The sequence below is a fragment of the Prenolepis imparis genome, unplaced genomic scaffold, assembly GCF_030444845.1.
Source record: "Prenolepis imparis isolate NDT839.2.m4 unplaced genomic scaffold, iyPreImpa1.0 SCAF_5, whole genome shotgun sequence".
In the NCBI taxonomy this organism is placed as follows: domain Eukaryota; kingdom Metazoa; phylum Arthropoda; class Insecta; order Hymenoptera; family Formicidae; genus Prenolepis; species Prenolepis imparis.
In genome coordinates, this window is record NW_028141163.1 from 14162634 (window position 1) to 14181846 (window position 19213).

General features: G+C 31.4%; 1 protein-coding gene across 2 annotated transcripts in view; it reads left to right on the plus strand.

The window, feature by feature from the left end:
* Nucleotides 1-19213, plus strand: part of Ssh (Protein phosphatase Slingshot) — a 135130-nt gene that overhangs the window by 1091 nt on the left and 114826 nt on the right. The window contains exons 1-2 of one of the 2 annotated variants that reach the window (XM_083039286.1): nt 1997-2432; nt 9675-9730. In XM_083039286.1, coding sequence (XP_082895412.1) covers nt 2259-2432; nt 9675-9730 — 230 coding nt within the window. In that variant the 5' untranslated portion in view covers nt 1997-2258. Of the gene's footprint in view, nt 1-1996; nt 2433-9674; nt 9731-19213 lie in introns of those variants that run through there. The other variant, XM_083039287.1, reaches the window with a different exon arrangement.

A 19213-nucleotide genomic window follows, 5' to 3' on the forward strand; every position in this document is an offset into this window, starting at 1 on the left:
TCGTCATTGATGAGTTCTCTCACGTAGTCGAAGGCGATTTTGTATTTAATTGTCTCTCGGCGATCCCGTATTTATTGATGCTCGCAAAGATACTTTCACGATATCGAAGACGTATGCGACGAGATGAAAGTTGGAAGGCGCGAGTTTTTCTCTTGTCATGGCTGATGAGTGATTATGCGCTTCCGTAGCGTTGATAATAGTGTATGTGAATGATAATTTCGTGGTTTCGTTTCCTGAAATGATAGAATCGCGCAATAGATAGACAAATGCGAAATTATTTTTTTTTCCATCAATGTCAATTGATTAAAAAAAAAAAAAAAAAAATCAGTTGATTATCGGATATTATCAATTATTGAATCATATTGCATAGTTGCAGAAATTTATTCTAATTGTACTATATAATTACACTAGTTAAATATTACTATCAATTTTAGATTTTAGATTTTTTTAATATAAAAAGTGCTAATATATAAACATAATAATATTAATATAATAGAGATAATCAAATATTCATTATTTAATATGATATAATAATTTATTTTATAGACAAGGACATATCTACATATATAGTTTTATTCGACTATATATTTTTCTATAAATAGTTTTTTTTACTTTTTATTTAGCATTTTTAAATATAGCATAATAAAGTATAAAAGGAAAAATTATATTTTTATAAATTTATAAAATGACTGAATTTCAATAATTAGTTTAAAATTTTTAGTAGACTGTTATTCCAAATAAAATTGTTTTCAGTTTTATATTCAATCGTTATAATATGCTAAGTTATAATAAATAACAACAATTAATTATTTTTGGGACTCAATAGAAATGCTTATTCCTAAAAAGTTCTTTAAAAAAATGCGATAAGCAAGTTGCATACGAATTACGAGAATGAGCGAGAGTTTCGGGAAAGAATAAAAATTTTCTTAATTTTTCAAAAGTTTCGACATTTCTAACATTTTATAAAGCTTTATTTACAACTTTGTTTTCACTGCTTTATTATATCATTAAGCCATCAGTTATCGCGCAGCTGACTAGATGATAAATTTATCGCAAAAGATTGTACTCGCGTCGCTTGATTTTCATACATGACTTTCTTTTGTACACTTTAACGTACGTATTCCATAAGTGCCCTTCGACTACCTACGGTTTGACCTTTTGTTCGCGTCATCGCGACGACCTCCGCGCTCCGAGGGGTGACAATTAACGCTGCGGAGGCGCTGCCGATCTGATCTGAAGCGCCACACCGACATGCTCGCGCGTAAGCCAGAGTGATGGTGTTGGAGACCCTCTCTTCTCATCCCTCCTCGACGTAACTACGACGACCGACTCAGTTGGTCCGCCGACACTCGACGGGTAGCTCTTCGTCGAGCGAATAAATATACGATCGCGTTTTCGTCGCTACAACTCTTTCGAAACTTCTTGTACTTTGTACAAGCAGGGTTCTTGCGCACTGTTTTCGATCTCGATATCACCACTTTTCACGTTAAAATCACGCGATTATTGAAAGGTGATTGCGTCAAGCGATACGTGAGACAAATCACGCATTCGATTGAAATATAATTGTCGAGCATAATTGTAGAATACAGCTGTTGGAGGGATATTTTATTTGTAACTGATAATCTTTCAAAATGATCGGTTTGTGACATCGATTTTCTGTAATATTAATTTCCTATAGTATTTTCTAAATAATTAATTATTGTTATTTATTATAACTTAGCTTATTGACTGGATTGGATATAAAATCGAAAACAATTTTACTTGAAATAATAATATTCTATCAAAAATTCGAAATTAATTATTGAAAGTTATAGTTTAGTCGCATTTGTAAATTTATAAAAGTTTAATTTTTTATCTTTTATTTTTATTATTTTGAACGCATTATTGATAAGAATACTATTCTAGTTTCAAGTTAAGATATAAATGATAAATCTCTCATCCTTGATTGATCTCTCTCATTCTTTTGATTGATAACATTACAATTATTTTTACAACATTGTCACAACGGAAATGCTATACGCTATTATTTGATTGCATAACAATTACAAATATTCGAGTGTAACTTTTTGTCTATAAAAATTTTCTGAAACAAAATCGATCGTAATAATGTAACACTTCGCGATTCGTAGCCGCATAGTCTGTTTGACGAATTTTTTAAATCTTACGTGAAAAAGAATTTCTGTCTATATGGTGCGCGGAAACGCGTTATCGCATTTGCGTGTCGCGAGGGAAGGCTTTTGTTGACTATTTCGCGAAGCATGATCGCGCTGAAGCAAAAAGCTTCTCTACATTATGGTCTGCCGCCGCCACCGGCGCCCCAGCCACCCTCGCCCTGGTCCAGCATACTCTGGGGCGACGATGCGCGACCTCACGGACGTAGAATCGCGTGTGGCGTACGCGTCACGCAACTGCGGAACAAAGTCACTGCAAAAGTAAGCTTTCGTGCCAGCAGAGCTCAATGATTTTTCTGATTCTTCAGCTAGCTCAATCACGCTACATAGTGCGTTTTATGTGCTACCGATAGGTACTCGTAACACTATTGTAGTAAAAATAGAAATCGAGTCAGAAATACTCCGATATTTTTAGCAAAATATAGAGATCAACAGGATTATTACTACATTATACAAAATGTATTGTAATACATATGGAATTTACCAATGGATTCTTTGACTAATTTGAAGTTAATCTTTCTTTAGCAAATATCTCTACATTATTGAACTTTGTTATACAACTTTTTGTTTCTTAATATTAAATATCTTGAAAACTGAGTAAAACTCTTAAATTAAAAATCTTAAGAAAAGGAGTAAAAGTATTGATTGTTAGGAATAAAAGAGTATGCAATTTATATCTACATCTAAAGATGATTGTTTATCTATATTTACGTCTAAAGTTTAACTTGCGATGAGCTATAATTTGTAAATGATCGATACATCGTTATTTTCATGAAGGAAAAATTTATTTTAAATTTATCAAAGAATTTATTTTTAAAATGGCATCTACATTGATATGATACATTCTACACATTGTAAAAATAAATAAATAATTTTTTGTTGTTATTTGTTAGATTTGGTTAAAATAATTGAAATAAAAATTTAGTATTTATGTCGGAGTATTATATTTATATTGTTTTTAAAAAGGGGTGGGGGAACGTCTATATTAAAATTCTATGCATTTAATTTCTTTATTTTTGTAAGGTATTGGGTGGATTTTTTGTTACGATGAAAATATCGTAGTCACAAATATTCGTGACAAAGTAGATTAGGTTTCGATGAAGAAAAAAAAAACGAATCGTGTAGATAAGTACAATTTCTATAGAGATAATTAAAATGAACAACGATCGTTACCCGAATTAATCACATACTTTTCTTCGAGAATAATCAAGATAACGGCATGCTAAGCAACTTATATCGAGTAGGGAAAGTCACTTTAATGACCATATGACATTATGGACACGCGCATATATTTTGTGTATATTAGCACGCAAAGGCACAAACTCATCACACAGAGTATTAATTATGAGGTGACACTTTAATTGGATCGTGTAAAATTATATTTTCTATCATTTTGCATGATATACTCTGTATGATTTTCATATATTCGAGTTAAATGTTAATGTATTTTTTTTAGCGACACAAACTTGCATTCAGTTCATTTGGTTATAACACATAGATCTTCATTATAAAAATAATTACATTTATATTCCTTTCTATAAAAAGGATTAATAAATTTTAAAATAATTAATAATAAGTTTAAAATAGAAAAGATAATAACATAGATATTTTTTGAAATATAAATGTTCGTTTTTTTTTTAAATTAATAGCTTTATGCTATCTAATGCATTTGTGTATATGTTTTTCTTTACAATTATTTTCTGAAAGGATAGAATATTAGTAAAATTTTTGAAACATGTTTTCTATAATCGAGATTACGTATTTATAATTAAAAAATTTTACGCGAGAAAAAAAGAGTGTTATACTGATCTAATTAGATGTATTTATCACCTCTATTTTGCACAAATTCTCATGCGTATAATTATTACGCGTTGTTTGTCGCGAATAAGCCGTACTTGTTTTTTTAGTCTTCTTAATTGAGCAACGGTGTAATTAAGCATTAAGATGGATCGACACGTAACCATTGTAACACTAATTTATGTGCAATCCAGTTACATTGTTGAAAGCATATTACAGGATCCGAAAGTGTATTCTGTTTCCTTAGATAGTATCTTTGTATTATATTCTCTTTTTGTTACGTATTTTGGACACGCGCAATTATGATGAACGAAACATCATAAACTTTGCTAGAAAGTGAAAGTTTCTTTTTTTAAAATTAATTATTAGTAACGCTTGTTATTATTATGATAAACATGTATTTATCACGTGTTGAATTTTCAATTATTGTATTAAAGTAAATTTTATTAAATCTATTTCGCTTTAAAATCTCATTATGTTCAGGTAAATGGCACATATTATTTAAATGTTTGAATTTAATAATTTTCTCAGGAAAAACAATATATATATATATATATATATATATATATCGTTTAACACTGATTTTTCTACATATTTCGTTATTCTATTTTGAGCCGTTTATTGTATGTATCTTATAATTAATATAATGGTAGTTTCATTGAGTTCTTTTAGTCAATTAGCATAATCGTGCACTGACAACAGATAGAACACGTTTTTCTAGTTTGACTGCAGAGTCAATTTTATCAAGTTAAAGAGATGATATGTTGAGCGAGCAATGCTAAAAAAAACGAGATAGGATTATCAAGATTTACGAGCATGCATAAATTATCTTTGATATATGTATAAGAGAAGTCAATATTATTCAAATCATACATGTGAAATTTTCTTTGAATTTTAGAACTTATATTTGCTGATGCATTTTTATTAAGATTTTATGATAAATGCAGTTATATATACCTGTTGTATTTTGTTATCTATAAAATATTAATTACTTTACCTTACAATATATATATATATATATATATATATATATATATAAAATTTAGATTACACTTAAAAGGAGGCAGTAATTAAAATAATTTTTATTTTATTTTTTTTTAGCTTTTATTTTTATTCTTAATTTTATAATTAATCGATTATGAAACGCGTACTTAAATATGAAAATGTATTTAATTAAAAATTTTTACAATACCTACATAATTATAATTATAATAACACAATTTTATTAAATGTAATAACAATTTTTAGTACTAGCGATTACATGATAGTTGTTGCGAAAGAGAACTTGATACATAAATTCAGAGACTTTTTAGTTTATTGAGCAAGTGTGTTTAAATTATGCGTGTGAAATTATTCGCGAAATTATTTTGAGAAAGCGAATGATTGATTGGTATCGCAACTACCTCGTCAATGTTAATTATTTCGTCATTTTGATTAGGTTATCGTATTGTGCGATTACTGCCATGCATAGATAACTGTCAAATAAATTATTCACTAATAATATTAAAGTATCATATTTTTAATTCTCATCTGCATTTAATAATTATAGTATTATATATAGAATGTATTATATATAGAATGTATTATATATAGAATGTATTATATATAGATATATAATACATTCTATATTATTATAGATATAAATAATTATTATATTATATAGAAAATGATGCAAGCACACAAAACGATCGATATATTGCGATTATATTTTTTTTTATAGAAAGTTTAACATTAGTGACCTATTACTCTGCCCATGTTATTAAAAATGTTACAATTACAATATAAAATATAAATTTTATAGTAAATAATTATATTTTTCATAAAATTTACAAATTGCGAGGTAAGATAAGATTATTACATTTTATTTTATCTCAAAATAAGTTTATATTTGATATTAATCAACTCTAAATAATTTTATCTAATATCGATCAATATACGGTTTATTTGTGGAGATCGTATCGATGCCTAGGAAAAGTCATCGGGGAATTTCTCATGAATACATCGTGAGAAAGCGAAATCAATTGCATACACATGTGGCAGTATATTTCTGTTAAGGAGCTTGTATCGAGAACTAATACATACATACAAACATCGAGAGAAATGCAAGATAATTCATGTGGGACCATTTGAACAACATTGTCGCGATCGCGAATCTCGTATCCGCGTTTCGCCAGTTGTCAGTTCCGAGTGTAATTATAATCTTAAATTCGCGTCATGTGTTTTAGATTTTAGATACGTAACTTTAGACTCAGTCAGATTTCTCTGGATGCCTTTGTGCGTTTGAGAAAAATATCGGTTTCCATTTTAACATCGTCATGCTTTTTTATTCCATCTTTATGAGTCCAAGTACAACAACAGGATTAAAAATTAATTGCGTATAATTGTCACATCAAAAATCTATGAATTTATCTATGAATTTTCGGGATATCGGGGGATTGCTGATTTTAATAGTTGCACATATGTATATCTCCCTCATCGGAGAAAGCATATTAAAAGCAGCATAAGCACTGCTATTTTCGAAGCACCCTGTATGCGCAGTAGCTTGAATGTATCTAGAACTGTGTCCCTTGTTTATTGTGAGTAAAAGTGAAGATGAGTGGGAAGTGTGCTTGGAAAGGTCACGTGTCGTAATGCAACGCCGAGATTTACTTCTTCAAACGGTACTTTAAATCTCATTTCACGTAAACGTTATATTTTTCTCTCTCTCGCATAGCTTTCATTAAACATCTTAAAAATTTTTTAGTGCGATGTGCAAATGTCAAAATTGTGCGTATTTACTTCTCTTTCGAAGTTTAAAAATATTGCAAAAAATGTTGATTATTTTGGGGCTAATATTGATAATATTGATAATAAGTTATTCTTACTCTCAGAGATAGACATAATTTGATTTAAATTGACAGATATTTCTCTTTGCTGAACTATAAAATAGAGGCTCGGGTATTAAAGTTAGAAACACTCATATAGTAGCAGTGGCGAATTTACTTTGTATCGCACGATGCTGTGCGTTCACCTTGAAAGCCGCAATTAAAAAAGCTGCAGGGCCTCTACTGCTTGCTCTCTCCTTTTCGCTTTATCTTTCTCTCTTGCCTCGGTCAGGCGCAATCTTCTTTTCAGCAAATGAAAGGTTCTATTTTAAGCCGCGCTAAGGCAAGATTGGAAAATTGTACTGCGCTTCTAATAGAGAGAGAGCGTGCGCTTGTTGTTTTATGCGCTCGCACGATCAATTTTCTTAACCGCGACGGTAATACATTGTAAAGTATCTTCGCCGAGGATAATTGCAGGATGCTGTGTTTTGCATATTCCACTCTCGTTGTGAAAGAAACTATATGTATTGCTGAATATTTTTGAAATTTTAATATCTAAATTTATACTGAAAATATATGTGTAGCTTGACAACATTGCGTATATAATATCTAACTGTTCTTATATTTATTGTGACAGTAATTTATAACTATGTCCCGAGATATACATTTTAATCGATCTCACATTTTTATGCATGTTGCGTATTTTCAATATTTTTTGTTTTTTATTATTATAAAATGTATTAATGCTCATATAAAGATAAAATTTTTTTAATCCTTCGGAAGTATAAAGATAAGTGCCCTATATCCATATAGAATATCTTTTGTTAATTTTTAACAGTCTAAATTTTTTAAATAATTTTTTCTAATTATAAATTTGTTGTTGCTTATCCAAGCACAGTTTTACTACATTTTGTTTTATCTGCTACATGTGTTAACGCACTAAAATATTTTTCGCAAAAGAAGACGAAATTGTATCAGAATTTCATAAAGATTACATTTTTTTGAGGTACACATAAAAAGTAGTGTATTATTGTATTATTTAAGATAATTATTATACATTTTATTTACGCTTACATCCGTACATTTACATATTTACATTTAACAAGATTGTTGTAGCGCATAGATTATAAAAATGATTGCACTGCAATTTTTCTAGTATGTCGTATTCACACGTGCCAAAAAACGCTCTCGAGAACAATTCATTTTGCTTGCTTGTCGAGCATTCTTGGTTTTAATTTTAAGGGACTAGAAAAGGGTTGCCCTAACGTGCACTTTGCATACAGAGAAGTGCATTTAAAAATGAAGGGGCTAGTTGCAGTTTTTGCGGGACAAGGGTAGCCTTGGGCTGGTCGTCTATTGATTTTGAGGGTTCGTTTTCTGCGTGACTGTGCGCCACGGCGCAGGATTCGAGCTCTTCGTATCCTCTTTTGGTATTTACGATGCACTTTATTAATAAAAGAGCCACTGCACCGTGACACCGGCGCGCGTAGCCCTACATGCAGCCAAATGACGCGTGGAAATGTCTCGCCACGCTATATGCGAGAAGCGATATAAAACAAGACTATAAATTTCGCTGTAATATATTAACTAGTCTCGATAAAAACGAGATTATTTTTTACATAATTTTTTTCATCGATGTATAAATAATATATAAAACAACATTTCAGATATAACATTATACATTTATTTAATGCACATTATTAGTAATTAATTAAATTATTATGATAACTTTAAAAAAGTTTGAAGGATTACGGATTATAGTGATTACTAACGCGATACTCTTTAAAACTTTCTACATATAATTATACTGCATTTTATTTTATCAGATTGTAAAATAATGTCTCTTTTATTCTTTATTATATGTATATTGTAAAAAGTTGGCGAATTATTTTCATAATTTCTATATAATTGAATGGCTATTTAAATTGAATTTCTATTTAAATTGAATGGCTGTTTAAAATTCTAAAAAGTTATAAATGTGTTTCAAAAAGAATTCTGACGATTAAGTATAAAAAATAGATAGAAAAATGCGGTTTTTGCTTCATTCAGACTTATCAAAAAATGCCAGATTTTCGAAGAAAAATTGTTCACTCGCTAAAGTAAAAAAATTCTGTTTACGAAGTGAGAAATTGCCAAAATTTTTTCATATCGAGTTTTATTACTTTTAAACGTGAGATATGTTTCGGTTTATTCAAACTTTATGCAAATTTACTTGAATTGTAGTTTAAAGGTTAAATTTGTGGAAGCAATGCTAATTTCTCTCTCGCTCTATCCTCTTTCTATCGTTGTCTCTTTTGACGACGAGTTTGTTTGCATTGCCAACAACGTTTCGTCAGACGAGTATAATAAACTTTCGAATTGAGCGTTTGCGCAGTTTTTTTCGGTAGCTTGTGAAGTATTGTCTTCAGACATACAACTGTTTGCCAACGTTCTGTACCGTTCACCGTGGTTGTCACGATGCCTCAATTATCTTCGGGAAAGGGGGGGGGGCGAATAAAGGCTTGTCCATATTCCCTTGTCATGAAGTTAGTATTGACGTAATTCCACAGCAACGTTTTCTTTGTTGGCGCTTTCACCGCAAATTATTAACGCTGCTTGTTTGTCTTTTTTGTCTGTAGCAGAAATTGGCCAAATGAGAAAAAAGAAAGCAAGCATAAAGAGAGTTAATTATTAACTTCCTAGTTGCCTTGTTAATTATTAATTTTTAAAATTTTAATATTAAACGATCCGCAATAAATCGATCTATATAATTTTGGAACTCTAATCTTCAAAGAATAATGCTAAAATTAGAATTCTTTTTATTACACAACATTTTTCTGATTATTATTGTATATAATATATGCTTATCTTTTATTGTATGTTTAGAACATATAAGAATTATTCTATTTTTTTTTCTGTTTAGGATTCGGGAGCAGGAGCACCGGCTGACGATGAGGATACTACGAGAAGTTGTAAAAGGTAAGTTTCTACAAATTGTTATAAATATTTTTCACACAAAAATATACTTTTTCGATTAGAGAAGCTAGAACAATAAATCATAATAGATATTTCGATAAAACAGAATAATGTGAAGTCATTGATTTTGCGCACGAAAAATATACGCATTATAAAAATAATACAATAAATGAGAAATGTTTAAAAATATTTTTTACTGAAACGTGCAAATTGTACGTTTTAAATTATAATTATTTTCGTTGCAAGATTATGCTATCAACGCTAAGCAATCTTGCTCTAACCTTACGATATCTTGGCGAGCTTATGACACCCTATATAAACGAATACGTATACGTACCCAGTTTCAATGATAAGATCGAATTACACACAAGACCGCACTTTTAAGTGTGTGTGAAGAGATCCGTGGAGACTCCGGGCTCTCATCTCGCACACGGTTCTCGCGGACGGTCTTCTCGCTTGTCACCGCAATAAGAACTCCGGCTACCGGGTTCGAAAAGCGCGAAATTAAGCGGAATTTAACACGCGCGCAGGCTAATAAGTCGTGATAAGGAACGAACGATGGCTATCTTTGCCTGGTTAGTAGTCCTCTCTACTTAGCGAGTACTTTGCTTTCGTTTTACCGGCCATTGAAAGCACGATACGACGTTCGGTCGGTTTTCCAAGGATAACCGTCTCGATCTGATAAAACTCTCCTTACTCAGTTTCTGCGAGGATGGTATGGAATCGTTCGATTTTTTTTGATGTTATCTTTGTCAGTTTTTTTCGCGAAGACGATCTCTCGCAGGAACGGCAGGGTGAGTTTTACCACTGGATATTCGAGATGCATCTAGCATTTTTATTGGTTTAGCCGAGCACAGTGCCGTATCTTATTCTGTTTACATTCTTGAAGACAGGTATCGGTGTACTATAACGATAAACACAGGTCTTATTGCCATACGAATGGATGTCTAATCTGAAATTAGTTTATTTTATGCATATATCCGAAATCTTATCTTTCAGGATGTTTTCTTTGAGCTCATGCGGCTCATTATTTATTATTTTGCGGTGCAAGAAAATTTTCAATTAAAACAATGACACAATTATGCAGTAAGAATATAATAAAAAATTACGTTTTTATTTGTAACAAAATATTTTAATATTGAAAATAATAATAATTTTAAACTTTTTTTTTACTATATTGATTAATAATTAATATTTGTTAAATATTTATATATAACATATTATCCATATACTTTTGTGTCTAATCATTCCCTTTTTGTGAATTGTAATCTTTAAAATATGGCTAATTATTCAGAAGATCTTTTTCCGTTTTATTAAAGATATATACGGAAGAGATAAAATATTCTCTATATAAAAATATGCAAATATATACTTGACTATGTTGTTTTGAATATCTTTCTCTTGATTTTTTCTAATCATTCTATCATTCAAATAATTTAATGCTTTATACGGTATCATAAATAAAATGAGGATGGCGAAATCGTAAAATGAAGATGATAAGTATGTTTCTATCCTTTACAAACCAACCTTATGGCGTCTACGATCGATAATCTCTTCCGGGCGAAAGGTACTTATTCACGCGAAAATATTACAATTCAAATTCGCGATTCTCGTCATCGGTCGTGCTCCCGGAACCGTGTCGATTATTAAGCAGGAAATAACGCGAGGAAACGTAGCGTAGCGTTATTTAATCAACGATGAAACGAGTTCTTCCTCGTGGAAGCGCGTCTTCACTTCCTCCTTCGAGACGTAGTCGTTATAATTCGCTTAACTCGACTTGAATCTTCCCCGAGGAAAGCGGTGCGTGCTCGCGCGTGCGAATTTCCTGCCTATCGTCTCGGATGCGGACAGCGTGATGCATCTCCAATCTGCGTCGCGCTTGTGCGTATCTTATGCGAACGTGTATGTGCCAGGAAATCCCCACGAAGAGAGCCGATTCACTCTCCTGCTACGGGTTGCCGCGAAGAAGGCTTCGCACTTAATCGTCTGACTTTCTACCGTGTGTTTGCGTAACATCTCGCCTCGCGCGCGGATCGTAACGTTACGTTACGCGGGAAACGTAATCGAAGTCTTCGTTGTTGGTAAAAAGAAAAAAATCTTTCGTCGCGACCGGATATTAAAATACCCTGCCTCTAACGAGGGGTGTCGCGATCGTTATGAGAATTTTAATCGCGGATATTGCTGCGGATAAGGGATAGAGAAATAATAACTCAGATTTTTTTCACATGACTAAATGACTAAACAAATGGAAAGCATATATATAACTTTTATATATATATTCTAGAATAAACGGGTAATATATTTTTTTAAATAATAAATTATAATAGATTTTTTAATAATTAAAAAGATGAAACTTTTTTCTTAACAAAGATAATGCATTTTATAATTTTAATGTTACTAGATTAAAAGAAGCTTTTCGTGAAATTTTATGGAAATAAATAAAATCATTCTTTAGAGTTAATTTTAAATAAATTTTAAATATCAAGAAAAAAAATAAATTGAAGCTCGATCATAATATTGAGAAATATAAAGATCTGTGATAAACAATCACTATGCTTAATAATTTTACTATAAGAAAATCAATTTTAAAGTCATAAAAAATCTGTTATTAATTCGCAATTTTATCGCTATTAAAATGGCAACTTGCATTTATATTTCGTGATTTATTCTGCAACGTCACGGATTCCCGATTGCTTTCAATTTTAGATAAAGCGCTGTTGGTTATGGCAATATATCACGAATTGTTATGCGCTTTCCCGCTTATTTCATCTCTGTATAGAAAAGTCGATTTGTAGGCAATCAACCTTGTAATACAATACCCCCGATTCAGTCTTTAACTCCTGGCAGCACCGATGCCCGCTTGCTATTTTTGGCTAGATTGTTCGGAAGGCACATTTCAGCAGGGCACGTATCTGATACATGACCTTTTAGCTTAGTTAAAGTTCAGACCATTGCAACATACCAATATAAAATTTTATGAGGCTATTCTGCTAGGGGGAAATATTGATTTTGCAATGTAACTGTTAAGACAATTCATAATGAGAATTTAAATATCTGTTGTGTAATTGATTCTTTGTTTAATTAATCATTATATTATTATCATTAACAATAATTTATATTATTTATACATAAAATGTTATGGAATTCTTTTTTCTATATATTATTTACAAATAACATATATGATTAATTAAAATATATAGACGAAAAATGTTCTATTAAATAAGCAAAATATGTATTGATAGCTCTTTTAGATATTTTTGCGTGGCAATGTAATATATCAACTACTGATCGAAATTGCTTACGATCTTAATATCTTACCGCTTGATTGGAGCATTCGTATTTCGTTAAATTCATTATCTTCGACAAACAAAATGTGCAAAGTATCAATTACAGAACATAAACAGTGCCAAAGTAATTAAACTGATATCGTGGTGCTGATCTAGATTTATAATTGCAATTAAATTCAGCCCTCGTCGCCTTAAGGGGCAGAAGTGCTTAGTAGGTACCGTATAGCTAATAGTGCAATTATCGTTAATTGCGATCTGCAATCGCGGACGATGCTTATTTCACAACTATGGTGACTCGAATTGCGTGGGTGAAACTAATGCCACTCATTTGTTTGTACAACTTTCAAGATTTAGTGGCTGCGGAGGGAAAGTAATCGATATCGCGATGTAATATATAGAAATATACTTCGATTATATAAATATATATAAATTTATATTATATTATATATTATTATTTTATATATATGATATATTTATATTTCATAAATTTTATATATAGGTATACAAAATAAATAATTAACACACATGTTCTCTCTGCATAAATTTCGCGTTCTCAATTTTCGCATAAACTTGGACAGCCGCAATAATACGTTTTTACCTAAATACCGTTTTCGCCTCGACAGTACAACAGTAACAACATGTCTAGCGATGCGTTTTCCTTTCACGTTCCGTATGACCTGTCATAAATTTAGAGCCCGACCGCAAACTTATTAATGTCCGTCATGGAGTAGACGCGTTGCCCTAACTTTGTCCGACGTTTCCATAATTTTCTGCACGTCTTGTCGCCTTCGCCACGAAGAAAACTTCGATCGCTCGTCGTAAGAAAAAGAAAGGGACATCCGGTGTTTAGCGTTAGGCTACGATCTCGTGCGTGATTGATGCCGTCCTAATTTTGTGTGTCACATCTGGCATAGACTACCAGTCGGGCGGACAATTGTAGACCTATTTTACGGTCGTAGAGATTGCGATATACTTCTTTAAGATGTTATCTCCAATTACATAGTGTTTGCGGTTTCAATATGTCTCGCAGTTACAACTCAAACGTGTGTATCGAGTTCCAGACTTGTTAACACGTCTGTTAACGATCGAATTGCTAAAAGGCGAGTTAGCGTTTTTGTCGACCATCGCATTTAAAAAGACGTATGATTGTACCTTAAATATCACACCGTGGAGTGGAGAGAAGCTGTGGCTCGTAAGAACTTCTGACGACCCGCTCTCTCGGATGCCCGAAGCCGACCGAGGCGGTCTACCTTGAACGGGATTCCTGGTCGTTCGTAAATTTCACTAACAAAGAGTCACGAGACTCGTGAGGATAATAGCCGGATATACACGTATTTTCTCTCGCTAACGTGTATAATGCCGCATACACGTCGCTCATTATAGTCTCGCAGATTCCGATAGTTTTTCATACAGGAGAGAGAAGTACCTAATACAGAAAATGATATATATTATTTCTTGTCTATTTGTTATTTTACTTTTAACTATATACTTTCTCTCCAATGCGGATGTGATGATAATAACTTACGGATCGCGAATTTATAGTATAGATAGGTAGGAACAATATACTATGCGATAAAACTTTTCCTTTTCAGTTTAACGACATGTTATATCGCAATTTATTTTTTGTCCTTAAGTTTTATTTTTTTTTAATATTCACAAAACATAACAAGAAATTTAATTATTCTAAAGCGCAAACTGTTTTAACCAAGCATTTGCAAATTTTAGATAATTGAGAGAGATTATGAAATATATAAAATTATTAACGCCTATCTTTCAGTGATTTTTAAATGACTGAAAATAATATTAAATATTCTAGGAAGACCAGCCGAAAAATTGGCTTCCCGATTCTAAATTAAAAATTTTAATGCTAATAATTATATTAAATATTGTAATTAGAAAAATATTGATCTATTTATTTATGATGGATTTCCAACTAATTATATATATTTTTTGTTTTGAATATCACTTTAATGATGAGTTCTGATTATTTTCAAATTACATATACATTTACATTATTAATGATATTAAATTGTAGTTGCAGTAATACATATATATATACGTATATTTGCTTTAGACGCCATTCTTTATATATTTGCCGGATTACCGAAATTTTCGAGAGTTTCGCACGAAATACGTAACCCTGAACTATATTTCAGCCGAGCATTTCGGACGAGCGCAAACAATGAACGATCTTAGATCTTACACAATTTGAGATTGAATCGTAGTTCGAAACTTGGTAATTGGTTTCCTTCTTGCGACATGCATTGGTCGATTGTTGTTGACCGAGGTTCGTGAAAATAGTCTTACGACAAAATTTTTTTCGACAAGACATGAAATAATAAATAAGGATTTTTGGCAAAGCGCATATTTTTTTTAAAGTTCCAATAAACTCACTCAATAATTATATTTATAATATTTATTAAGATGGCACAGCCACTTTAGTACAACGTATATAGATGTGCATTATTTATTTCTATATTGGAAGCTTATATTTATTAACATAAGTGAACTCCCACAATATATAAGACATGTTTAATAGAGAAATTCATGCAGCATATAAAAAATGCATAAAACTATAGCTTTGCTTCAATTCGTGGCGCGTTCAAATATTAAAGTAAATGCGAGATTTTTCGTGACAATTAATTTTATTAGTAAGAACTAAGATAAAAATTTATCTTTATTTTTATTTTTTTTTTTTGTGTACTTTAATAGTAACTTTTTCTGAGCCTTAGTAATTTTCGAGCTTATAAATAAATCCGAGGTTGTTAATTTAAATAACTACATTGATTCTAAATATAAAGATAATTTGTACATATATAATGATAATGAGAATAAATTTTCTAGCATATATTATATAATAATGAACCGATATTTAACGCAAAACCGACATTTAATGAAGAGTATATAAGTTCTCTCTAAAATATTTAATTTTATGCTTAAACATTTTTTAAATTCAGATTATAAATTGACGTTAATGAATATTTAATTCTTTTGTGTACGTATATATAGTATGTTTATGACAACATTGACCTATAAAGTATGAAATATTCAAAACGTATCACGAAGCGGTTTGTTTTTTTAACTGTTCTTTTTCACAGTATCCATATACTTTTGCGAGTTTATTTTCTCGTCGCTTCCGAAAGGCCGTGCACAGATTACATGCCAATCTTTCAGATAGGCTTTTTTTTCTCGGCGAAGTACGTCGGCCGCAGATAAAACTAGCTATGGGTTCATTAGACTTATCTGTCATTCTGCCCTGGGAGAACGTAAATGATCTTGATGAGGACGTAAAAAATAATATGACATGTATCGCGGAGTAGATTTTCACATCGCGTGTCTTAATGCAATATATGCACGTACTATTAGCTCTTCTCGCAATCGTCATCCGAATACGGATGCTAGTATGAAATCTTAAAATGCATAAATCCGCTGAGTAAAGCAATCTCTGAGTATCTAGAAAAACCGGTTTGTTACGACGATCAATTTTCTTCTTTATAATTATTGTTTTAAATTATTGAATAATACAATGCAACAGCCCGTGTATTATTTATTCATATTGGATATTATGTTAGATAAAATATTTAATTACATATAAAAAAAGTATTTAGAACTTATTTATATATTTATTATATATAATTTAACGTTTTTTAATGATTTTTAATATTAATAATTATCGAATGTATGAATACAAAACATGATGTTATTTCCAATATTGTTAAAGATTACGCTTCAAAAATTTATTTTTTACGATCAAATTTCTTCGGTAAAATTTTGCTTTGTATTTTTGCAGAAGTTTTCAACTTTCTAATCATCAATTTAATAATATAGATGTTTTTGCAAATATGTGATTTTCATATTATATATATTTTTTAAAAAATAACAGCGGAAATGTTATTTAAGATTTATCGAATACAAATAATTCTATCGGAAGATAAATTCCAGCGAGTGCAAATTTGTTGTTTTGATCGGGAATCAATGATTTCTCTCTCAGAGATTCGTGAATAGATGTTGTTTGTCAAGCGAAACACACATTCCAGGCCGTCCGCCTCTCGGCTTCTTCGCGAATACATTAGCGTTTGTAGTTTGTACGGTCTTCGTTTTGCATGGATGAGCTGGCAAACTGGAGCGAATATATGTACGTATATATATGTACGACAATTGCACAACGAAGGTCAATGCACTCTTTGATGCCTCAGTTGGCATATGTATGAATAACGTGATATCGACATGTGCATGATACGAATCGATCACGCCGTGTTATGATTCGCATTAGTGCTGTTATTGCTCGAATATCTCGAATACATTACGTATATATTCTCGATCTATTTTTAAATATTTGTACAAAATCGCAGTATTCGATTCATTTTTTAAGTAGCTGTATAAATATTCACCGATACTTGGGATGTCTTTCGAGATTTCTTGCTGCATCGCGCGCGAATAGCTGATAAAGAATCCAGTTTCCAAGATTAGAATGAAACTTATCGAAGTCTTATCGCGAGTCAATTCGCAATTAATTTATGCACAGCCGATTCTCTTCTACCAAGTCTTATATAGTTGTCGATATGTCAATGATTAAATCATGAATATTCAACAGCGCGACGTGCGGCCGTCGAAGATTTTCAGTCTTTCGACGGTCAAGAACCGATCTGATAGTTTGGCTGTTAACTATTCCGAGAGGAATTATTGAGAGAGAACGGGAGAATTTCTCCTTAGTTTTTACGTCATTGATATGCGTGACGTAAGGAGTAGGATGCACCAAGAATATCGATGTGATTCCTTGCAATCCATTAAGGTTTTCATCGTGAATCAGTAATTTTTCTTTGCATTGGCTCGTAATTTTATGCGAATATTTTCACGCGTGAGGAACAGACCGACTATAACTATTGTATTGCGTATCTGACACAGTATCGACTACAAATGAAAACATTAATAATATCGAAATACGTTGCAAAGTCATTCGACTACCTTGTAATCTTAGATACAACGCGACCTAGTTTCGCTTACCCTACGGGCATGTAATCGCGATTTTAATCGTACGAGACTGGACCGGTTGACGCGGATGATTAATGCGTCGCATGCTCGTCTCCCCTTGGCAGAGAAAAAATGGAGAAACGATTCGTATAACGAGATTTCGAAGAAAAGAAGTCTCTACTACAGCGTGTAGGACGGCGCGATGAGTCATTGTTTGCAAGCCAAGCAATTAAGTAGGGACATGAGCACGGATATGCTTGACAAAAAAAATCAATATTTTAATGATCAATCTTGTGCAGAAATATGGATCTGCAATATATGTATAATAATATATTATCCTTCGAACATATCTTTTATTATTTTTAATTCATTTTTTATAATAAAAACGTCTTAGTTTTTTATTAGTTGCGCAAGCTACAATTATTCTTAATAATAGCTATTATTTATTGATTGACGTTTTAGACGTTTCATCATTCGTCTTTGTTTAGTAATTTCTATATGTATGTATAAATTCTTTTATCGTACCTATAAATTATAGAGTATATTCATGAAGTAGAACAGCAAAAGTAACTAGTATACTGGGTCGATGATGACAGTTATTCGTTATACAAAAAATGAGAACAATTTGTAGTAAACTCTTTTAGAAATGATATTCTTGTAAAAATATATTTTGTACAGAATTTTATATATATTTTTATATTGACTTTTTATATTCTCCGGATGTGGAATTGAACGAAAATATAGATTTACTGATTAGTTTTCATTTGACGATTGCGCATGTGAATAATAATTTTAAATAAGAATTTTAAAACAGAAATAAGAATATTCAACATATTCACATTAATCGATATTGAATATCGTTTTTAGAAGTGTTTTTTTACCGTTTAATGGAAAGGAAGTATATGTGGAGTTTCAAGCAAATTGATTGGAAATTCTTGACGAACTTTACTTGATTGATTGAAAATTTAGCAAATAGATTTTTGCAATAATATAAACACGTCATTATTTTGGAATCTTTCTATTTCTTGCGAATGGAAAGCTTTTGACTTGTTTATACCCTCGGGACTGTACAATTGTCTCCTTCTTTCTCTCTTTCTCTCTCTCTCTCTCTCTCTCTCTCTCTCTCTCTCTCTGGTTACAGACAATTGGTATAATACTACATGCATATCGTGTAACACGCAATAGATCTCTAAATATACTCGATGGTGTAATGTAATATTCGCCCCGA